Source organism: Caretta caretta, chromosome 14 (genome assembly GCF_965140235.1).
Source record: "Caretta caretta isolate rCarCar2 chromosome 14, rCarCar1.hap1, whole genome shotgun sequence".
Classification (NCBI taxonomy): Eukaryota; Metazoa; Chordata; order Testudines; family Cheloniidae; genus Caretta; species Caretta caretta.
In genome coordinates, this window is record NC_134219.1 from 42,865,626 (window position 1) to 42,890,115 (window position 24,490).

Here is a 24,490-nt window from a genome sequence, read left to right on the forward strand (position 1 = left end):
AGGAAGGAACCTTGACAAAAAAGAAAAAGAAATGGAGGCAAAGGGAAAAGAGAGGAAGCATGCACTGGAGATAGAGAAGGCAAAGGCTCAGCAGAATATACCGGATAACCCTAACAATCCTTCCCCAACAATCCACAAATGGGAACAACTATGTCCACAGTATGATGAATCCAGTGATATTGCTGAATATTTTCTCACCTTTCAGAGACTGTGCACACTCCATCAAATTCCTGAAGCTCACAAGATGACCACATTGGTCGCAAAATTGACTGGAAGAGCTCTGGACATAGTCAATAAGATGCCTATTGGTGAGGCTTCTGACTATAATAAATTCAAGGATTTAGTTTTAAAGCAATTTCAAGTTACACCTGAAACTTACAGAGTAAAATTTAGAGTCCTTAAGAGAGGACCTGGACTAAGTAATGTGGCTTATATAAACCAGATGAAGGATCTGTTAGATAAATGGGTCAAAGGAAGGGGTGTAATTAGCTTTGAAGGAATGTGTGATTTGATGACTCAGGAGCAATTCCTGAATATATCCAAGGAGGATATAAAACAGTGTTTATGGGATAAGAAAATGGACTCAGCAGAAAGTCTTGCTTCTTATGCTGATCAATACGAGCAGTCCCAGACTGCCAGAGAGGCGGGACAAACTGGAACAAAATGGGTGGAGGGAGGAGAGAGAAACGACCCTGGTCACAGTTGGAGCGGATACCAGAAGGGAACCCTCAGACCACACCCTACTACCGGGGGCAGCCCAAGACCCCAGCTACACACCAAGGAACACTCCAGACACCTTATCGTCCCGCCACACCATTCTCCAGCAACCCACCTCGCCCCAGTGACTCATCAGCTGGACGATGTTTTAAATGTAATGAGCCTGGGCATGTAAAGGCCAACTGCCCCAAGATCCCCAACAGATTACAGTTCATTGCACTGGAATCACACCAGAGAGCTATGGAGGGAGCGAAAGAGGCAGAAAAAATAAACAAATATAGAGAATCCCTCTAGGCAAAACCTTAAGTTACAAAAATCACAAAAAAACAGGAATATACATTCCATCCAGCACAGCTTATTTTACCAGCCATTAAACAAAAGGAAATCTAACACATTTCTAGCTAGATTACGTACTAACTAACAGTTGTAAGGCTGCATTCCTGATCCGTTCCCAGCAAAAGCATCACACAGACAGACAAACCCTTTGTTCCCCCGCCCCCCACCCCATCCAGATTTGAAAGTATCTTGTCTCCTCACTGGTCATTTAGGTCAGATGCCAGCGAGGTTATCTTAGCTTCTTAACCTTTTACAGGTGAAAGGGTTTTGCCTCTGGCCAGGAGGGATTTTATAGCACAGTATACAGAAAGGTGGTTACCCTTCCCTTTATATTTATGACATACGCTTTTATCATTAACATCTGAACCCATCATTAAAATATTATATCTCTCCAGCTAGTTTCTTCTAGCTCCTCCTTCATCCTTTCTCTTTTCAGTTTCTCTTGCCCAGCAGTGGCAGGAGGTGCTGGGGAAAGCTAGAAAACCCTGCCTGGAAGAGAAAAGCAAACAATGTCTGGTGAAGTTGCTGAGCTGGAAACTCCATCCGAGAAAAATAAGAAAGGTCAAAGCTTGAGGAGCCTGAGGAATTCAAGCTGCTGCCTCCTCCTCCTTCCCCATTTGGCACCAGTCTCCTGAAGACATTGGCTCTCCCTGGGGCTGCTCTGGGTTTAGTGACTAGCTCTGCTCTGACACAGTTCTCCAGCTCTGGCAGACGTCTGGCTCCTTGCAGACATTCTCGGCCAATGTTACTGTTATTTAATCACGCTGTGATTGGACACATTGGTGCAGCTGGGAAGTGAGAACTGGCTCCATTGCTGCAAATATGTTTCTCTGAGCCCTGCTGCTCCTTGGCAGCCAGATGCCAGGCCCTAGTGATTTAAACCAGGAGCAGACAGATACAAATCACACCCCTTATACCACTGGGAGTGAAAGAGCTTCAACTTTGTCCCAGTTTGTCCCTTATCTGAGAGAGATGGTCTCCTGCAGCAGTTCCCCTGCCATTAACATGCCTGAGGCCACTGCTGGAATTGCTGCTGTGGGGAAGAAATCTATAGTTCATTCCATTCTAGCTGCCTTTGAACGTGATGTATCAGCCCGAAAGAAGATGGAAGCTCAGCGCCATGTGCCCTGCAGAGCTTCCAAATTCTTGGGGTTTGTGGAATGTTCCTCATTCAGGCGCCTTCTGTTGCATGTCAAAGGCAGATGCCATGACAAAGACACCTGTGAAAGGAGACACCCCTATCAAGTGCCCTGCAGTCCACTGCACTAGAAGCCACGAGTGTGAGGGTTTGAATCTCATTTCTACAGGTTTGTGCTTGTATTGTCCTGAACATCCTAATCTTTGTTAGTGATAAAACCTCATATCCCCTCAAAAGCAGTTAAGCATTAGACATGTTCTCTCCGTGCTTCACCATTAAGGTAGCGGGGAAGTGTGATATTTTGGGAAATCTGCCTTTACACCTTATGAATGCTGGTTGCTGTTGTGAGTGGTTGTTAATGTATTTTTGAACGTGTCTGTGAATTCCACTGTTTCTGGCAGCACCTTCATCTGATACACACCAGACAGAGGACAATAGGAAGCGCTTAACCTAAATGTCCGTGCTTTGACCACACAACTGTTATGCTACCTAGCAATTGTACCCTAAGGGAAACCTGTTTTCCACCTGTCCTCTACAGGCGGCTGGTGTCGGAGGAATGGAATGTTACGGAGCAGAAATCCAAGGTGTGATGCTAGCTTTTAAAAACCACAGAAGCAGGGTAGGTCAGGAGAATACTCCCAGAGAGCCACACAGAACAGGAAGCGTTGGGCAGGAGAGAAGAAGGGGTAAGGACTGGCCAAGGTCAGAGTAGAAGAGCTGGGGGAGAAGCCTCCAGGTTTCAGCACACAAGGGATGCATGGCAACAGAAGGATGCTGGGTGAACTCTGACCCCAGCCCAAAGAGTGCTCTGGAGTAGGGAGGAAACATGTGGGTAGGGTTTGGTTTTGTGTAGGTCTGTGTGATGCTTCTGCTGTGAAAAGGCAATGCTGTGTTTGAGTCCTGTGCAAAGTTAGTCTGTTATGTGCTACACTTATCACATGCCCCTAAAAGAGTTAGCCTGTAACCCAGCAGGCTCACCCCTCAGATGGGATGCTGGGAGAAGGTGTGTTTCAGCTACTGGGGTAGCCTGGGGGTCAGTGGTGGACGGTAGCCTAAGGCAGGTGGGCTGAGGAGCTTCATTTCCATGAATGGGTAAGAGAGTGAGACATACTGCCCAGGAAACATACCAAGGAGGCCAAAATACTGCGTCCTGCTGAAACCCAGGGAAGCTTTAAAACACCCCATGATCCAGGGGCTGGATTCCCCTCCTAGCACTCTGGTCGGTGGGGACACTCAACCAGACCTGTGACAAGTGGCTGCACAAGGTCACTGCAGGAGGAAGAGAATACTGTTTTGAACACTGTTTGCCAGAAGCTGGGAATGGGCGACAGGGGATGGATCGCTTGACGATTGCCTGCTCTGTTCGTTCCCTCTGGGGCACCTGGCATTGGCCACTGTTGGAAGACAGGACACTGGGCTAGATGGACCTTTGGTCTGACCCAGTACGTCTGTTCTTATGTTCTAACCCATAGCAGCATAGCCACCCAACAGACCTGCCTATCAGGATTTCTGAATGGTCTATATGGTATTTGGTTACCTATCACTAACCACAGCACCACAACAGAGCCCAGGAGAGAACCCAGGAATCCTGATCTCCAGTCTGCTGTCTAGTAAACAGCTGTATATGCTGCAGAATGTGTGTCAAGCACCCCTCCCTCCCCGGGGTTGAGCCACAGAAACAATAGCAATTACTCCTGAAACTCAAGTAATAGACAGGGTGATTTTGTGGTTGCAAGTCATAATTTTCCCCCGAGATTTTTCAGTGCTTTATTTCATTTAGACCATAGTTAAACTGTTATAATCTGTAGCCTCTCCGCCCCGCCCCCCCCCCCCCCCCCGCCCGTCACTGGCAAGCAGCCTGTGGGGGCCCGGAGAGGAGCGCTAGGACCAGGGAGAAAGTGGGCAGGGGGAGGGATCCTGTTTACCCCTCCCCAGCCCTGCTGCGCCTGCAGTTTACTCCTGGCACCTCCCTCGCTCCAGGGACCAACCCTAGCTCCCGCCCCGCTGTGCTTTTGCCCCCAGCCCCTGCCTTGCTCCAGTCATCAGGGACTAATCCTCCCCCCGTGCCCCATTGTGCTCGTCTTGCCCCTGGCCCCTGCCTCGCTCCAGCTGGGGACCAATCCTCCCCCCCCACCACCCGTCTCGCTGTCAGGGTGGATAACAATCAATGATTTAAAAAAAATTTAAAAATTGGATTTTTTTGATAAAATGCTTTTTGAGAAAAAAACCTATCTAAAGATAGTTTTAATTAAGATAGGTTATAGCTCAAAGATCGCTCATCATGGAATAGGGATGATAAATTATATTTCTATAGTATGAGACAATATATTCATGTAATGTTTGAGAAAAGTTTTGTAAATGAGTTCTAATAGTTGATGGATTAGGGACCCAATTTTATGGGGTTCAACAGGCTTCTCTACAGATTATTTAGGTTAATCTTTCTATCTACCCAATGGGACTCAGTGCTCAGTCTAGAAGACACCATCAGAGATGCTTAATTTTTCAGTTCTCAAACTGTGGATTTGTGTCTCCAGAGGTAACATGCTTGTTAACAGCAAAAATGTTTTAAAATAAATAAATAATATGTAAAGGTGAGAAATAACAGACCTCACCTCTATTGTCCCTCTGCAAATTTGTGTACATGGAGTCAATCCCTTTGTACCTCTCTCTAAAAGTGCAAAGTTTCAAAAAGTTCAATGAATAGAAGACTGTTGGGGGCAGAATAGATCTGGACAAGGAGAAGAAGTCTGGAGATAAATGTGAGAAGTGAGGGACATATGCTTTTTTGTTAAAATATTATATGTTTGCTGTTGAAGAAAAAAATCCAGAATACTTAACGTTGTTTTCGTTAAATAAAACAATTGAAATGTCTGTCTGGTGATGTTCTCCTCCTAATACAGCCTGGCAAGAAAATCCTCCAATTATTAATGATAAACCTGTTGAATTGGAGATCATTCACCTCCCAATGACAATAAATATCTGCTTCAATTACCTTTGGTAAATGAAATAACCAATCATTCATTTTCTAATATAGCTGTAAAACTAATCTGAAAAGTTTTCAAAATAAATCACTGTTTAAAAATGTATAGTGTGTACCTTCTAAAAATGAAACCTACATCGATCTCTGAGTTGTGAAGAATATGTATTAAGGTTGTAACAACAAACAAGAATGCACATTTATATAGAAAACCATGATTAAATCGAGACTTCCTGAGTAGTGATTTAAATCATGATTTAAATCAAATGCACCCTGCCCACTGTGCTCTTACCCCTGGCCCCTTCATTCCCCAGGGGGCCCCACAAATATGTTTGGCGCCGGGCTCACAAAAAGCTAATCCGGCCCTCTTTAATACAGTCCTAACAACCATTATATTTTTCATCTCCTGCGCCAAATGAAAACTCCCCTTTTAATTACTTCAGTAATAAACAGCCCTTGTACGCTACACTGGAGTTTATGGTGAAGGGAGTGTCTTTATAGCTGTAAGGTCGAAGGTTAAAGCCCAACCTCTCTCTGTTCTCAGGTACAAATCAAACAGGGACCAAACTGCGTAAGTTGTTAGTTCTAAGTCCTGACTGGTCAGCTGACATAGTGCTCCCCTTGTGACAGGATCCCCCGCGTGCAAACTGGATCCGGGGTACCACTGTGGCCCCTTACGTCTCCAGCCTGGGCTGTCTCTCACAATGCTTTGAAGCAGTAAACCCCATTGGGAGCTGTCATCACTCAGCACAAAAATAGGTGGAACCCCACACCCAGCTGGATTGCCTGAATGCTCCCAGAGCCACTCACACATCACACAGAGAAAGGCACCAGCCAATATCCCCCAGCTCTCCAGCCTTGCACCCCAGTGTAAGTTTATTGCCCAGTGTGGAGAGGACATGCACCAGCCAGAAATGGAAATCCAGCTGAGGTGAGAAAGGAGAGCTTGCCAGAGATGTGGCTTGTTACCGGGGCTGCTGTAAAGTTGGATACAATGTTGCACTATTTAATGCACTACACTGTGGAATTTGTATGTTCTTGCAGCTGGATGGTGTGAGCTGAAATTATTTTCCTTAAGGGGAAGGCTGTCATTGCTCCTTGTTTTGCTGGGGAATGCATGGCTGGAGATCTGTAGCCATCAGTCACTCGCCTTCATACTGCTGCTGTTTCATGTGGCTGGGCCCTGCAGCCAGAACTCGTCTGTGGCAGAGTGGATCTGAGATCAGGATCAAGAGGGAATCTGGGGAGTGGCCTTCTGGAGCCAGAACGGGAGCTGCAGCTGCGATGGGAAAGGCTAGCTGGGCAGAGGCATCCTGGGGAAGCAGCTGGTTACTTCCTGAGCAACCAGATACAATGTTGTTACAGATCCTGACTCACATTGTGATGAGATACATTGTTACCCCTGTGTAAGGCAAACTGGTTACATGGTTGTAAACTTGCTTCTAACCAGCCTTGCTGCTTCATGGCATCCAGATGCTGTCAGCTCTGGTGCATGGGCTCAGGGGGAGGATCCCACTGCTGCTGGGTTTTTGTTGCTGGTGAACGTATTGCCTGAGAATTGCAGTCTTCAATCAGACACATGCGACATGCAGTTATTTTTGGCCTCCAGGGGCTGAGGTGGAGGCTGGAAAGATGAATCCCTCCTCCCATGTCACTTGCAGCTGACTGTGCCAATGGGACAGTTCCCAGACTGTTTAGTGGAACAGCGGGATGGGAGAGCGGGGATGCTCTCCAACAACAAGGACACACACACACAAAACAAGGGCTGGGAAAAGTGAAACAAGCTAGAGGCCGTGAGTTCATTTTCCTAATAAGTGAACAGAAGTCGCACAAGGTCACTGAAGTCAAAGCGGGGAACAGAATCAGGGTCTCCAAATGGAATCCCAGGTCTTAGCTACTCAGCCCCACGGCCTTGGCTGAAAGTGTCAAGTATCTGTTCATTGGTTCACCTGTTGCTAACGGTTACACCACACCAGAGCCAGCAACAGGAGACCAGAGCCCTGATCGCAAATGTTCTGCTGATGACTGGCAAACACTGGTGTAAGCCATTAGCACAGCCTGTGTCATGTTCCCTCCAGCAGCTGGCCCACACACAGCCCAACAATTATTCCCAGAGCTGAAGTGGTGTGGTGGGGATCTGAAGAGACATGATTTAAATCAGCGGTTTTCAGGGGCTGCGGCTCCGCAGGGTTCACCCCTGGCAGGGAAGGTGGCTGCTTCTTTATCTGCATCCCGCAAGGTTTCATCTACATTTAATGGGTTATTTAGTTGCGAAGAAATATACAATGGAAATGTAATTACAGGGGTATATGCAATCTACATGTAAGATAACAAGAAACAGCCTTTATTAGTTTTCATGAAGTTTCCACATCAGACATCTTCTCATCTTAACACAACCCTAAATTGAAGTGTGTGTTAATCTAATTACCAAGGCCTACAGAATGGAAAGGTAATGTAATAATAAACAACAAGATTTAGATAAGTAAAAACAATACATTGAACATCTCTGGTTTGATCTCTATCTGTACCAGTGAATTGGCCAGAATACACATCGATACACTTAACCCTTCTTTGATATTCGGACACAAGGGAACTATTGCTCTGCTCTGAGCTGGTCTGTCAGAGTCACATGAGCAATGTATTTTGCACACTGTAATTGCCTTTGAATTACAAGTTCCCAACTGGCAAGAAGGAAGATCAGCATCATGCGGCCAGCAGAGCTCCCAAATTACTGGATTAGTGGAAAATTCACTATTTTCCCTGATTTCCATTGCTTTTTCTGTCTTGCTTCAAAAGGAGACAGCTATTCACAGACACACGTGTGACTCTTCTGCCAGCAAACATGCAGCAAAGTCAGCATTAGAAGCCTTGACTTCAAATGTCACCTCTCTTTTTTGTTCTTTATATTTCCATGCACATCACAACTCGTGTCACAAATACAACACGAGATCCCCTGCCCGAGATAGCAGAGAAGTATCAGACACTTTCTCCCCCTGATTACAAAGTATTTGATAGGCTGCACAAGGTCACTTCAGGTAGAACTGGGAAAAGAACCCAGCTCTCCAATATGGAAAACCCAGGTGCTAGCCACTCATTCCTACTGCCTTTGGGTTGAATGCATAAAATAGATATGATCTGGTTAGCACCACTGCACAACAGAGCCAGGCACAGAACCTTGGAGCTCTGACCTCTAATCTGGCTCGTAAGCATTTGTGTACCTGATGGAACAGTGTGTCAAGTCCCCCAACAGTGATTGGCCTCAGAAATAATGGTGGGGGACCGGGGAGGTCATGTTACAAATCCTGCTGCTGTGGGAGTGGGGACTGAGGGGTTCCATGGGGTATTAAAAAAGAAAACTAAAATATATAATTTAATTCACCCGCTCGTTGAAAATGTTATAAGCAATTGATTGAGGGGCAATGTGCCCTGAAATCCTGGTATTCCAGATTGAAAACATCAGTCTCAAAATATGGGCTGGGATTTTCTCAGGAGCCAAGTCCCCATTGAATTCCTGCCCTGAAGCCCTGGGGATTGCACTGGTTGGACAGACGTGGTCTAAGAAGCATTAGGGCCAAGCCCCATTAGACAGGCTGATTTGTTGTTAGAATGGTTGGGCTTTGCCCTAGTGCTGTCCTGAACACTCTCAGCAGCAATGCCTTCCGGGTAGGTATCTACAGTCCCAGTCCCTAGAAAGATCACCGAAGCAGTGGATCCTGAGAGATTTGAAGATGCTGCACTGTGGGACTCATGGAACCACTGTGGTTGGTCCTTGCCCATGTACACCGCAGAACAGGTCAGACTGACCCAGGTCAGCACAGCCCAGGAGTTAGTTTTGTTGCAATCCAGTGTAATCCCAGTGGTAAATGACATGGACCCCTGAGCTGTCTGGAGCCCTTTTGTGTGTGGATTCAAGGTGCTGGGGGGGGGAGGTCCGTGCATTATTTAGCACAGTCACCTCCTGTGCCTGCATCTGAGTTTAACCCCTTCATCCCAATGAGAAACCTCATCTCCCTGCTGGGCCTGGGATGTTTGTCAAAGAGTCTTTCCTTCCTAATGGCCGCACTTCATTACTGCTCAGTGCTGTTGTGGGGTGGCAGGCTGGTCTAGCAGTTTGGGCACTGGACTGGACCTTCGGATATCTTGCTTGTATTCCCAATTCTGCCACTGACCTACTGCATGACCTTGGACAAGTCACTGCCCTCTCTGTGCCTCAGTTTCCCTTCCCCACCTCTTGTCTACTTCGTCTGCAACCTGTTCAAGGTGGGCATTGTCCCTCATTGTGTTTTATGCAGGGCCCAGATCTCATTTGGGGGCTGTGGGGACTGCTGTGATCCAAATAAAACTAATAATAAGTTCTATGATACAAATCAGGAACAAGATCAACAGCTTGTAACTTCCCCATCTCCAGCCTGAAGGCAGCATTCTCACATAGACCGGCCTGCAGCTCTTGTGATTGAAGCCTCACTGATCATTTAACCACTTCTGTTCTGTAAAAAGCAATTTTCCAATGTGCTGGGGGGAGGGGACTTGACACTTGGCTCTGCCCAGGCCCCACCCCGACTCCACCCCTTTTCCCAAGGCCCCACCCCAATTCTACTCACCCCATTCTGCCCCATCCCCGGAGGGTGCCAATGCTTACTCCTCCTCCTCTCCCCTCAATAGTCCCCACAGCTGAGCTTGAGAGGCGGGAGGCACGGAGAGGCACTGATCAGCAGGGCCTGACAGCAGGACCCACGCGGTCGGCACCTATGATAAAAAAGTTCCCTTAGTTCACCAGGGGAAGCTGGTTTTAATAAGGATTCCACTTCTTAGATAAAAGTCTCCCATGTCAGGTATCTTGAAAGACTATTTTTTGCCCTTCTTGCCACTCTCCCAGATCATCTATTTTTCAGTAGTATCTCCCATTCAGTGAAGGCTTTGGAGAGCTGAATGATGCAGATACACTTGCAACAGGCAACTTCCGGTGAAATGAACCTTGTAACCAAAGTTATTACCATTACATTTGAGAGCAACTCCCTACCTTGTACTCCTGGGCAGCTTCCTCTGTAGGAACCACCATGTGAGCTCTGTGCACTTGGGATCTGTCGCACACCACACAGATGGGGGTTTGATCCTCTTCACAGAACAGTTTCAGAGCCTCCTGGTGTTCTCCACACACCCTACCCCCTTTCGCTGCCTGAAAAGTCAGCCCCTTTGGCTATTTCTACATTTGCCAGCTGCCTGTTGGGCCTGAGGTTTCTCTGTTGCACAGTTTCTCTGCACTGAGGGCAGGAGGCGGCTGTGTCGGGTCCCTCCCAGAACTGGGCGATGCAGGCTCGGCAGAGATTGTGCCCACACTCCAGAGTGACAGGGTCTGTGAAATACTCCAGACAGATGGGACATGTCGCTTCCTCCTGGAGACTTTCCATGGGGCTCTCTGCAGCCATGGCTCCCTCTCTCTGGGCAGTGGGACAAGGTTACTTTCATGAGATCAGGAAGGGAGGGGCAGGCTGGTGGTGGGGGTGCTGTACCAGCACTGATGGTGAAAAAAATCCAAATAAAAACAAAAAACAAAAGCCTGGCCCCCCAACTGCCCCAGCCAGGGCCCCCACAATGCCAGAGCCAGACCCCCACGCCTCCACCCCACTCTGGGCCCCATGCAACACCCCCCCCCACACACACACTGTCCATGCTAAGGCCTCCACCGTACACCCCCACACACTGTATATACCAGCACCCCCTACTCATTCTGCATTCAAATCCCTCCCCCCATACACTCTGGGGACCCCCTGAAGCAACACCTCTCTGTGCCCCGCCAGAAACCCACACAGCCAGTGTCCCCTTTGCCCCTCTTACCCCCTCCCCCCCACACGATACCACCAGTCCAGTGTGCCCACCAGGACCCACCAACCAACACTAAGAGAAAGACAGGCCAACACACCGAGCAGAACTTTTAATATTTTTTAAAAAAAAGAAACAGAAAAAAAAAGCAGGGGAGCCGACCCGAGGTGCAGCCAGTACACACCCAGAGCAGATCCCCAACAGACACCCCCTCCCAGGCTGGTGCACCCCAGATAACCAAAGACTGACCAATAATTAGCACAGGGCAGTGGGTGCCACTCCCCTCCCACCACCAGCCCAGTCGAGCCACCCCCAGCCCAGCTGTGCCAACCCCCCCAACTCACGCAAACCCTGCTGCAGCCTCCGCCTGCCCCTCCCCCACACAGCCTGTGTGTCCCCCCGACCCCAGCTGCCCCACAACAGCCCCCCCACCCCGGTGCACTGCAACTGCCAGGCCAGCAGGGCAAGGGCAGGTTAAATCGATGCTGTCCTGCTGCAGGTACTGCTATCCCCCCCTCAAACCACAACGCCCCCCCCCCCCAACCAACAACCTCCCTGCCGTGAACCAGGCACAGCAAAGCAAGCTGGTGGCTGGGGTGGCCCTGCTGAAGGGGTGGCAATTCGGCAGCAGCCCCGGTGGCAATTCGACGGCAGCCCCTCTCCGTTGTTTCCCAAGGCTGCAATTCACTTCACCTCTGGGTGTCCTCGATCCCACCTGCCACATGGGGCTAATGCTGACCCTGCCTCCTAGGCTGAATCCATTCATGGCTGTGTGGTGATGGGGGAAATGGCGATACCAAGGTGAGTAGATTTGGGCTGAATTACTCCACAGTCTGAGAGTGAGAGCCAGCTCCCTGCAGGGGGCACGGGAGAGTGAGGGACTCAGGCCAGCTCCGCATAGAGGGGGGTCAGGGCTTTAGCCCTGCAGCTTCTGCCGCTAGGGCATCTGGGGGTCCTGAACTGGGGGCTTCAGCCCCACGTCTTCTCCCAGGGTCCAGGGCTTCTCCCACCCACCCTGCGCGGCTTCTGCCGGGGTCCGTGGCAGTGTTCCCTGTAATTTTTTCTGTCCATGTGTGGAATGACTTTTGTTATGTGCACCAATATGGAGGTGTGTGGTGGGGCTGGGGCCAAGCGGTCTCAGGGGGGCTCAGGGCTGGGGCATAGGGTTCGAGTGCGGGGCAGGTGAGGGCTCTGTCTGTGCATGTGGGGTTAGGGGTCAGGCTGGTGATGAAGGGTTTGGGGTGCTGGCTGCCCCGGGTACTACCCTCAGCCCTCTCTCACCAGCTCCAGCTCGGGGCCACTTGAGAGGTGCCTCTCCACGGTCACAGCATCTCCAGTGGCTCGGCCGGGGGCATCTGTCCCCCAGCCAGAGCAGGTCCGGGCTAGGCTTGGTGGGGGTCAGGGAAGGGGCATAGCTGAGAGGGAATTTAGGTCCGGGGTTTCTCCTTTATCCCCACCCTGCCCAGCGCAGCTCCTGCTGGGGTCTGGAGCTTCTCCTCCCCCTAATCTGCCACTGCACCCATCCAGCCTGTGCGTGTAGGAGCCCTGCAGCACGCCTGGGTGATTTCAAACAGCCTGGAGCTCCCAGCCACCGCTACCAGGACCACCGCAGTGGTGGCAGCCAGGGTCCCCAGGCCCTTTGAAATCTCCTGGGCCCCTAGGCAATTGCCCCCTTGCCCCCCCCCCCCCCCCCGTGGCCCCTGGTGGGTGAAAGGTGTAACTGCAGCACGTCTCTGGCAGAATGTATTTTCTACAGAGAAAAAGAAAATTCTGGATGGCACATGAATTCTGTGCCTACGCAGGGGCACAGAATCCCCTGAGCAGTGTTTGATGGCTTGTGTTGCTCTCCCTTTTATCTAATCCCCGGTAAATGCAGTTTCACCCCTTTTAATTATTTATTTTATTACTCTCATTGTTCTTAGTTCACCATCACTTTGGGTAAGACTGTTTAGAGGTATGTCCTTGTGCTACCTGGTTCACGATTGACTTACTTCGCCCGTGTTCACTAAGGGCACTGGCCTATTGTTGGTTTAAAGCCCCTTAAACGGATGAATGTAGCAGCTTCCCTTTGTCCAGGTTAACAGTTACACATGAGAGCAAGACACAATAGCAAAGAGAAGACCCGAGGCCACTCTGGAATTTTTGTGTTGCGTGTGTGTGTGTGTGTGTGTGTGCGTCCACACGCGCACCCAGTCACAAGTTGACTGAGAGAGTTTGGAGCAGTGAGCAAAGGAAGATTTCTGAGGTTTTTTTGGATGGGTGGGATGGTTTGGTGCCTCCTTAGATAATGGAAACAGAACTTCCTGCATACTTTGTAAATACACTAGATTGTATGAAAGATACCAGACTCATCATCAAATTCTGCTCTCAACTAGAACAGTGCGCAGGGCCTTCAACATCAGCCATCCACTCGGGTCAACCTAATAACACACTCTGTATGAAATCTCTCTCAGAGGCAAATTTCTACTGTAATTTTAACTAAACATAGATATACAGTAGTGATAACCCCAAGAAATCATATGGTACATCATGCCTCAAAGAATTATGATTTAAAACCAAGTAAGTTTGGGGTTCTTTTCATTTTTTGTTTCTGAGCCTTTAGGGGTGCATTAGATTCACATTTTCACTTTTTTTCCAAAACCACAAGTTAAAATTTTTTTTATTGGTATACTTAGTGAAAACTGTGATTCTCAAGCAATCATTTGATTCCAGAAGCTTGTGCTTTCAGAATAAAAACACCAAATACTGACACCCTCATGGTAAACTGGCAAGAGTCGGTAACACTGGTGATATGTATTTGGCTATCTAGACACACATGACACTGGTATCAATGACAATTGCACTGAATACAGCTAAGGACATGGTTACATTCTGTTTCTGGATACAGGCTGTACCTTGCAAGCTGAAATTGCAACCATTGATTGACTGTTACTGCTCCAAAAGGTTCCATATATCTGAAATGGCTTTATGTTCCTATGACAATTAATACCATTTTGGACTTCCAATATTATGAACATTTTATACCTTTTAATTAAAAATAATAAACCTAATGTCTGTAACTAATCCTCCCATTCTGTGAACACTGAAGCATATGCTTTTTGGAGGTAGCTGCCCTGGGACATGTGTAAGGTGATCAGTAGATACTGCCAGGCTTATGGCCTGAGGACATCCTCATTTTTTGTACCTCAGTGGTGGCAACCCTATTTCAAAGCCTTCGCTGTCCTTCATTCTCACAAGTTTACTTTTTTTCCCTTCCAAACAGGGGCATCGTTTGCTGTGGGCAGGTGCCCCTCCAACCTTGGTTCCCCTGCCCGCAAAATTTTTATAGCTCTTTGCCAGGGGTTTTGTGAAAAACAGCCCCGTCAAATTTAGCCATCAGGTTTAGCTACCAGTGGTGGTTTCTGATACTATCCATATCACGTCTTGCTTTCCTATCTGAATTAACTACCCCCAACTTTCCACATGGGTGTCTCATTCAGAGGGCCCTGCCTGCCACATCCCTCCTCACCCCCGCGAGACCGCCCGCCCCCCGCCTGCCACTCACCACATACTTCCTCACCCCCCCCCGTGAAACGCCTGCCCGCTGCTCACTGTGTGCCTCCTCACCTCCACCCCATCCCCTGTGAGATCCTTCCCCCACTGCTCTCCATGACCCTCCTTTCCTTCACCCCCCCAACAAAATCCCCCCGCCAACTGCCACTTGCCCCATCCCTCCTCATCCCCCAGCCCCTGCAAGATCTCCCAGCCCACGGGTCACTGTGTCCCTCCTCTCCTCCACCCTCCCCGCAAGACTGCCCAGCGCACCCTGTCCCTCCTCTCATCCACCCCCCTACCCACAAGATGCCTCTACCCATCACTCACTGTGTCCCTCCTCTCCTCCATCTCCTTGCCCGTGAGACTCCCCATACCTCACTCATGTCCCTCCTCTACTCCATCGCCCCGTGAGATCCCCACGTTGCTGTGTCCCTTCTCTCACCCATCCCCTGCCCGCAAGACCCCCAACCTGCTCCGCATCCTTCCTCACCCCTCCTCCCCGTCAAGAGCCCTCCCCCCTTGCTGCATCCCTTATCAACGCTGCCCTCACATGGGCAGGAGAGTGATGCAGTGAATGGTGCTGGCTGGGCAGGGCCTGCGGTGAAGTGGGGACAGGGCCTGGGGGGGCACCGGGGTGGAATGGGGGTGCAAGAGGTGGGACAGGGAACTAGCCTCCCGCAGGGGAAGCTTCACCCGCCACCCGTGTTAAGGCTGTTTTAGTGCTTGAGGGGTTCACGGTTGATACCTGGTGAGTGAAATCTAAATACAGAACAGACAACCAGTCGGGGGTTTGTGCCCTGCTTTGTAACTGCCCTGAGGTTGGACCTCACGTTCTTGAGCTGCCCACAACAATTACGGCTGGGACATGAAGGTGAAGGAAACAAGAATTGTTTGTAGTGTTTTTATTTTACAATAAGTAGGTGGAAAGCAGGAAAGTAAAAGGAGCTAAGACAGAGTTTAATGACCACAGCATATTGTAAGAAGATCCACAGCTACTCAGAGCAGTTTGCCTAATAGCACTAAAATAGCACCAATGCCCAGGAATTAATATAGGAAATTAATGAGTTACAGTCTCACTTTCAGAAACACGTCATAAATCCCTCTGATGTTCCCTTTCCTTCTCCCTTTTCTTTCATACTCTCCTTCTCTACTCAGCATTTTTCTAGCCCTCACTTGTGATCCCTGTTTATTTTCCTGTGTCTTTCCCACTCTCCTCCCTCCCACAGATCAACCCCCTTGGCTGCTCCCTTCTTTCCCCTGATTTTATACATTCCCCTCTTGCTGCCCCAGCGCGATCTAATCCCACAGATCTGCACAAAATGCGCCCAGCTGCTGCAGAGCTTCCAGCTTCTCCCAAAACCCTGATTGATTCATGCTGGGTCCCTGCCCAGCCCCCACCTCTGCCTGTCCCCAGCCCGGCTGTTAGTTCTGCCCCCTGCCCAGCGCCCGCCTCTGCCCCTCAGGGCCCCTCTGCCCCTCCTGCAGCCCCAGGGGTTCCTCCCCCTCCCCCTCTGCCTCCTGGGGCTGCAGGGAGGGAGGGGGAGGAGCTTCCAGGGGCTGGGTAGATGGGAGTCCTCCAAGGTCATAGAGACTGGGGTCCGTGAGGCTAGAGAGGCTGATTTCCGGTTCCCCCCTCTGCTGTGGGTCTCAGGGACGCAGGCGGAGCTGGGATCCCGGCCCCACCCAGAGCCAGGGGCGGATTCTCTCCCCAGGGATGGAGCCCGGCGGGAAAGTGAAGATCGGGGCCTCGGCACCAGCATCGATAAATGTCACCTGCCCCCGGTCACAGTCCAGACAAACCCGGATCCTGCTGGGGGCCCGGCTCAGGGGCAGGGGGGTCTCAGGGGAGGTGAGAGCCCGGAACTGATCCCAGTCCCACTCCACTGCCCAGATCCCTCGCTCAGGGCTACAGCTGATCCCTCCCTTCCTCCCCACAGACTCTCTGGCCACCCCCACAGCCCAGTATCCCCCACCCCCCACCGCCACCTCCCAGCAATGTCTCCCCGCGGTGAATCCCCCACAGCCCAGCACACAGCGCACAGAGTCAAATCTCTCAGGCTTGTCGGGCAGTCGCTGCCGCGTGTTTCCCCATCTCACACTTTTCCCACCCTTAGACAGGACGAGTTGGGGATGAGCCGTGTCTGGATCCAGAGTCACATTCGCTGGGGAGAGAGAATCAGAGCGTGAGGGGCAGAGCTCGGCCCTGGGGGAGGGTTTGATGGCGTCAGTGACAGAATCTGCCCCAGCTGGGGAGTGACTCAGGGAATCTCCTTCCTCCAGGATTTACCCATCGTCACCTCAGAGATCTCAGCACCAGGCTGGGGAGAGTCACTCCCCTGACAGAGACGGGTCAGTGACGGTGAAAGGAGCAGATGGGCCAGGCCTGGGACTCAGAATCTTTCCCCTCCTGCCCCCACCTCTGCCCGGGGAGGGGACTAGAGACTCTGGCAGCCCCAGCAGATGGTACAACTCAGTGAATATTGACAGCGCTTCCCCCCACCCCACCTTCACTCTCACTGTGTCCCAGCTGCCCCTGTGCTGGACTTTGCTATGGGGCCTCCCCACTGCACCTGGACTGCTCTGAAATGTCACAGCTCGGACAGCAACAGGCCACACGGTACCAGGATTGAACCTGCCCAGAATGTCACTGCTCAGCAGCAGTCGCAGCACGCAAGTACATTAGCCTGGGGCAGGGAGTGAGGGGACTAAACAAGGGAAGGGGGTTCATGGTGGAAGCTACAAGTGTCAGGGGGCCAGGACAGATTAAGGTTTTGTGAGGCCCTGGGCCGCAGCAAGTGAAGGCCCCTTCCTACCCCTTCTGCCTGCAGAACCCCCCCTCCCCACACTCCTGCTGGGGAAATGGGGCCGGAGTGCAGGGGCGTGCCCTGCTCTGCCCACCTGGTGCTCCAGCTGCAGAGCAGGGCAAGACCCCGCACCCCGACGCCATTCTCTGGCTGGAGTTCTGGGCGGATGGAGTGGGGCAAGCCCCCCGAGCCCTGACCCCACTCTCTGGCAGGAGCACTGGGCAGGCAGAGCGGGTTGGGGCACAGAGGCGCCCATTTTTCTGGGGCTCCTGGGCACAGGCCACATTGGCCCAGTGGCAAATCCGCCACTAGGGAGGAGGTACGGAATAGGTGGCTGGTGGAAAGAGGGGGCGGGTCATGCCAGTAATGGGGAGGCTGACTTGACGTCCTGTTTACCAGAGACGGGACCATGCTGGGGTCATGGTGGATGGAGAGAGGAGAAAAGACACAAGCTCCCAGCGGTGATCACAGGAGCTTCCCAGACCTGTATAATGGAGCCAGGGGAGCCCCTGTCTGTGATCAAGGCTCAGTTCCTCTGCTTGAGACAGGAGCAAGGGTCTCACACAGACACAGTCCCTGCTCACCCAGTCAGTGTGGGGTCACTGCAGAGCTCCTGGCTTTCTTCATGGGGGAAAAGATGAAGGAAGAAACAAAGGGACACTGGAGATCGGACATCAGCACGGGGAGACAGAACAAACTCCCCCTGGAGAAGTGGCTGTGGAGGTGCATGTCCCACTGGTTCCGTACAAGGGGTGGCAGCGGCTGTCACAGATCTCTGCAGGGTACAGTGCACATGCGAGCGGTGGAGGGGCAGGAAGCATAGATTCAATATGCTATGGATTCAGTATGGTGTGGTAGGACATAGGCACAAACCTCACCTCACCTTGTGATGCGCCGTGAAATGAAGGGTTCTGGGGAGATCTGCCCTGAACAATCACATCCACTCCCATATACAAAGAAAATGAGGCACATTGCCTCATGGGAACAGATATTTGGACATTGATAAAATATGATCTTTAATTACCTTCTTCTATAGGTGCCACGGATCTTCTCCACCCTAAAACCAGCAACATAATTAGAGAGGAGAGCAGATCTGAACACGTATTGCATGATTCAATATTGTACAAACTAATACACTGAGGGAAAAGGAAAGTTATTCGTTCATCAGAACCTCCACTGGACTGCATGAGTGTCTCTCTCCCAGGGTGGATCTTCACTGCAGGGTTAGTCCAGAATCTTACCTGGCCGTTGCCCCAACCTGTTTAATGCACAAGCACAAAAGCTCTGACTCAAGTTTGGTGGTGCTTTGCACCCAGGTTAGCTGGCAAGACTTTGGGTAGAAGCTAGAGCCCAGGTATCACTTTACTTCAGGTTGGTTACATGCCTACTCTGCAGTGTGGAGGGAAGATAATCATCTCAGGTGCTGATAGTCCACCAGGGCCTTCACACAATTCCTCCTGGGCCATAGTTTTTTGGCCAATACCTACTTTACTACTGTATTGCTTATCAATTTTTCAAATTAGCTTTTGGTGTGAAATTCATCCAGTTTAGTCTTTCCCCACGTTTTATAAAGTTACATGAACAAACAAACCTCAAAAGAATGATGAGGATGATGCTGATAAAAAAGCAAACAAATAACTAAAAAGGTTTTCTATTGCAACAATTTTAAAATTTAAATTTAAAAGCAAACAACCCCACCACAATTAAACAAACAGCCACATGAGTCTCCAAAATGGTACAAAAAGTTTCATTTTAGAGGAAAGATAATGATACTTACTTATCTCGTTATCTCGTTTCTCTGAAAAGGAAAGAGAAATAAATCAAATTTTTTTAGGCATTTCCCTTTTCTTACGTTTTATTTGTCTTTATCATCGATACGACAGTAAAAACTGAGAGAAATCAACATCTTCTTCAGGACATCAGACAAGAGGATACAGTGGTCCCTTCTGGTCTCACACACATGTGACTCTATTACATCTCAGTTTTTCAAATTAGCTTTTGGTATGAAATCTCTCCACTTTAGTGGTTCCCCACATTTTATACAATCACACTAACCCTTCCACAAAATAATAATAATAAAAAGCAAGTAAACAAAAAAAGGTTTCATATTACAACACAATTGTAGAAGTTAAATTTTACAGTGAACTCCACAACATTTTAACAAACTGCCCCATGAAGATCCAATTACAAAAAAAAAAATCCTTTTCAGAGTGTGGATAATGACACTTACCAATTTCTCTATCTCGTTTGCCTAAAAATTAAACAGAGAGACACATAATGTTTGTTAGGTGTTTTCCTTTTTTTATGGTTTATTTCTCTTTATCATCACTGTGACAGGTAAGACGGATTATTTCTATTCAATCTCTTCTTCAGGAAATCAGACAAGACCAGTGGTGCCCAAACTTTTCCGATCACTCCCCCCTTGCAGTAATGGAAGCTGTCTGCGCCCCCCCTTCCGTTACTGCACAGTTGACTCAGCAGAGGTGCTTGGGCTGAAGGGGGAGCTGGGGGCAGAACTGGGGATAGGGGAGGAGCAGAGGTGGCCTGGGGGAGGGGAGGGAATTTGGTAGGAACTGACCTGGGGGCGGAGCAGGGGGAGGACTGGAACTGTGGCAGGAGCCGGAGCTTAGTGGGAGGCAGGGGGCGGAGCGCAGCTGCAGATGAGATAGGATCTGGGCTGGGGGCAGAGCGGGGCTGGGTGGGGCTCCCTCCCCTCTCCCCTTGGGGGCTGGCAGGGATCCTGCCTTGCACCTGTTCAGGGCCGGTTTAAGAGAGGGGATTTAGGGGCTGCAGGCAAAGGGGGGCTCCCGCGAAAAGATCTCCAGGCTGCCAAAAGTGCAGATCTTTTTTCAGGGCCGCTTTAGCCCAGGGCTGTGGGCTTCAGCCACTAAAGCCCCTGCATTCCAGCCCAGCCCGGCGCTGGCGAGGAGGCGGCTCTACACGCTGGCATGTCATTCTCCCCTCCGCTGGGCTGGAGCTGCACGTGCCGGAAAGCTCAGTCCCACAGGCTTCCTTGACTTGCAGACACCGCCCCCGCAGCTGTGATGCCCTGTGATGGTGTCCCCTGAATAGATATGTGGGCACAGTTGGCAACGGGCTTTGTTGCAAGGATAGGTTCCTGGGTTAGTGGTTCTGTTGTGTGGTATGTGGTTGTTGGTGAGTATTTGCTTCAGGTTGCGGGGCTGTCTGTAGGCAAGGACTGGCCTGTCTCCCAAGATTTGTGAGAGTGTTGGGTCATCCTTTAGGATAGGTTGTAGAACTTGAAGAGTGGTCAGTTTGGATGAGCTATTACCAGCAGGAGAGTGAGTTTGTGTGTGTATGGGGGTGGGGGGGGATGTGAGAAAACCTGGATTTGTGCAGGAAATAGCCCAACTTGATTGTTATGCACATTGTGTAAAGAGTTGTCACTTTGGATGGGCTATCACCAGCAGGAGAGTGAATTTGTGTGGGGGGGTGGAGGGTGAGAAAACCTGGATTTGTGCTGGAAATGGCCCACCTGATGATCACTTTAGATAAGCTATTACCAGCAGGACAGTGGGGTGGGAGGAGGTATTGTTTCATATTCTCTGTGTATATATAAAGCCTGCTGCAGTTTCCACGATATGCATCTGAGGAAGTGAGCTGTAGCTCACGAAAGCTTATGCTCTAATAAATTGGTTAGTCTCTAAGGTGCCACAAGTACTCCTTTTGTTATTTCAAAGAACATTTTCTTTCTGGTTTTCTCTTACCCACATACTGAATAATTATCAATACATTATCCCTGATATTTCATGTGATACTCAAATTGATCTCTCTTTAATAATGATCATCATAAATAATAAAACAGCAAACAACTTAATGGAAAAGGTTCTATGTGGAGAAAAATTGAATTTACTGATTTCTCCAAGATGTTTCCCTAAAGAAATGAAATAAAGCAAACAGATGGAAATACAAATTATTTAAGAAGATTTCTAGTTAATGGAGATTTAAAGGAGTGTTTTCATGATATGAACGCCTGGCCCCTAAACACCAAACATTTCATTCATGGTTTTACTAACCATGTGGCCACACTAGAGTTAAGTGTCCAACAGTAACTGACTATTTTCAAGGATTTACAAAAGCAGGAACACCAGGGCTCTGGGATGAAGAGCAGCTGGCTTAAGCTGAACCCAGGCAAGAGCAAAATGATTCAGAAGCTGAGACACATTTTGTAGAACTAGATAAGACTCTCCCCTTCATTCCTGGGAATTTGTACAGCCCCCATTCACCAAAGTCGAGATGCAAAGACTCAGGTCCCATGTGACCCTTCCCTAGGCCTAGTTGACCAGGTAGCATCAGTGTCTAAACATCTCAGCTCACTGGGAAACTCTGCATCATCCTGTGGGCAAGAATCTGGCCACAGTGATCCCTGCCTCTGCCACCACCAGGCTGTAGATCACTGAATCTACAGCTGAGTGTGAAGGCTCCAGCTGGTACCGAATGCAGCTGCCGGCCTTCTCCAGGGCTTAGGCCACAGTGAACCCATCAGACCCATGTTCCAGTCCCTTCACTGGCTCCCAGTCCCCTTCTGATGCCAGTCTAAGGCCTTGGTGTTAATCTGCAAGTCAATTAAAGAATCCAGCCCCACTGGAGGCTGTTTGTGAGTCGTCCAGGTAGGAGGCTACAGAGGCAGAGCGTTGTACAGGGCACCCAGGTTGCAGGGTGGGATTGACACAGCTACCCATTACTCTGGATTGTACCCTGGGTGTGTCACAGTCACACCCTGAATTAAAACTCACTGGCTAAACAGGGGGCAGAGATGCCAAAGCCCAGTGAAAATCAGAGGGGGTGGGGACAGGCATTCCTGCCTGATGCTATGAATTCCCCTTCGAGAGCCCTAGGTACCATTTGACCCTCCCCTCCCCTCTCCCGTGTTGAAAGCCAGAGCTGATTAGACTCCATGGAGAGCCCTTGTTTCAGTTCAGTGGTTGCAAGAGCTGAAACCATTGATGAGGAGGCCTGGGGCCAAGTCGCAGACCTGGTGTGGGGACAGGGCTGCAGGGAACAGCCTGGAGACGCAGCAGGAGACACGGCCTGCTGGAGCCCCTGGGCAGGTCGGGGAACCTCAGAAGGCGCCATTGCGGAAGTGGCAGTGGGTGGCCAGCAGCAGCCGTGATAACCCCAGTGGAGCTGAGCGGTGGCAGAGGGAACAGCAGCAGAGAAACCAGCAGAACCCGCGGCAGAGACATCAGCCAGCGGGGCAGAGACAGCAGCCGCCGCGAGCCAGTTCCAGAGGCAGGAGTGGCAGCAGAGGCGTTGCTCGATGTCCCTCACCCTTTTTCAGGGATGGGAGGCAGTGAGCAGCCAGGGGCCTAGGTGCCGACTTCCCCTCTGGCCAGTGGGTGCTCGACCCCCTGCTCCACCCCAGGCCTCGCCCCCACTCCACCCCTTCCCCCAAACCCCTACCCCACCTCTTCCCACCCCTGCTCCACCCCCCCATTCCACCCCTGCCCCAGGTCCCCACCCCTGCTCCGCCCCCGCCCCACCTCATTCCACTCCCTTCCCGAAGACCCCGTCCCCACCTCGCCTTTTCCCCGCCTCCTCCCCCTTCTTCCCAGAGAATTCTGAGTGCCGTGAAACAGCTGTTTTGCGGCAGGCAGCAGGCACTGGGAGGGAGGGGGAAGAGTTGGTCAGCGAGGCCCTCAATGGGTGAGATGCGCTGGTGGGAGGGGGGAACTTGGCTGCGGGTGGGTGCAGAGCACCCACAAACTTTTCCCCCTGGGTGCTGCAGGACTGTCGGCACCGATGGCCAGTGGTGACAGCGACAGCAGCAGCAGCAGCAAGCCAGTTGCAGAGGTGGAAGCGCAGCGGACGTGTTGCTCAATGCCCCCCACCCCCCCCACACACAGACGCCTTTCAGGGGTGGGAGGTGAAGCCATGTGAGGTCACCTCTGAACTCTGGGTCTTGGCTGATTAAGAACAACCACCTGTGAGTGGGCTGCAGTGGCGGGAGAGGGGAGTGGTGTGTTACAGGTCATTCGCTCATTGGATTTTCAAACGGCAAGGTGGGAAACTGAGGCAAAGAACACTGCCCAATGTACTGTGGGGTGGGGGTTTGCTTAGGGTTACATGCTTTCGAATCATGGCTGTGGTGTTTTCCCAAAATAATGCTGGGTTCCCTTTGCCTTGTAATAAAAGTTTTCTTTTGTTGTACTCAGGGCGGGTGAGTGGGCAGTTTTGTCTCTTATCCTGTGCATAAACTAGCACTTTTGTCAGTAAAACTTTTGTCAGTCAGGGAAAGAAGAAAGCAGGCCCCCGACTGACAAAAGTTTCACCGACAAAAGCACCGGTGTGGACAGTGCTATGTTGGCGGGAGACACTCTCCCACCGACATAGCTACTGCCGCTCGTTGGGGGGGGTTAAATTATGCTGGTGGGAGGTCGGCATAGAGCGGCTACACGGGAGAGCCCATTGCAGGGCAGCTGCAGGGGTACGGCTGTGCCGCTATAATCCTTAAAGGGGCCATTGTAGAGCCTTAAAAAGGCTCAGGAGTTAAATGTGCCCAGATTATTGGGTGGGGTCTTAAGGTTTTTCTGGTTTGTATGGCTAAGAGGAACCTTTGACACTGCACCCAGTCCTTGGTGCTGCCGACTCCACCTGGCGGAAGGGTGAGAGATTGATAGATCCAGAGATAGTTTCAACACCACGGAAAAGGCTGCATTCGAGAAATAGAAACACTCACCAAGTTCACTTTGAAGATCATCTAGGTAACAAAGAATCAGAAACAAATACACACTAATTAAGTGCATCTCTTCCAGGATGGAATCAACCCCAGCCTCCCATCATGCAGCCTGTCCCTCTCAAACCCATTCATCCAGGCAATGGGCAGGGAAACTACTGAGGTCTGGAGAGAAGAGTCCCTTTCCAACCCACAGGCAGGGCACGGAGCACCTGCCAAGTCCCATAGGGTGCGGCTACACAGCAACTGAATACCCCCAATTGACCCATGGCAGCTAACTAGGTTCACAAGACATGGGCTGGGGGCCTGTAAAATTGTGGTGTAGACACTTGGGCTCATTTTGTGTCTACACTAGAGTAAAGTATCAAAAAATAACTGATTATCTGCATGGATTTACAGTTCTGAAAGTTTTGAATTCCCTAGGGAATTAGGGCCAGATTTTTAAAGGTATTTAGGTTCCTAACTCC

At 50.4% G+C, this 24,490-nt stretch overlaps 1 protein-coding gene across 1 annotated transcript in view; it reads right to left on the bottom strand.

Annotated features, from left to right (window-relative positions):
- Nucleotides 1-15,409: 15,409 nt before the first annotated feature.
- The window catches only part of LOC142069112 (butyrophilin subfamily 1 member A1-like), a 59,558-nt gene continuing 50,477 nt past the window's right edge, over nucleotides 15,410-24,490 (bottom strand). Inside the window, exons 6-9 of the mRNA XM_075119491.1 lie at nucleotides 19,557-19,577; nucleotides 19,104-19,124; nucleotides 18,351-18,383; nucleotides 15,410-16,684 (exon numbers count right to left, since the gene is read on the bottom strand). Coding sequence (XP_074975592.1) covers nucleotides 16,170-16,684; nucleotides 18,351-18,383; nucleotides 19,104-19,124; nucleotides 19,557-19,577 — 590 coding nt within the window. The 3' untranslated portion in view covers nucleotides 15,410-16,169. The remainder of the gene's footprint in view (nucleotides 16,685-18,350; nucleotides 18,384-19,103; nucleotides 19,125-19,556; nucleotides 19,578-24,490) is intronic.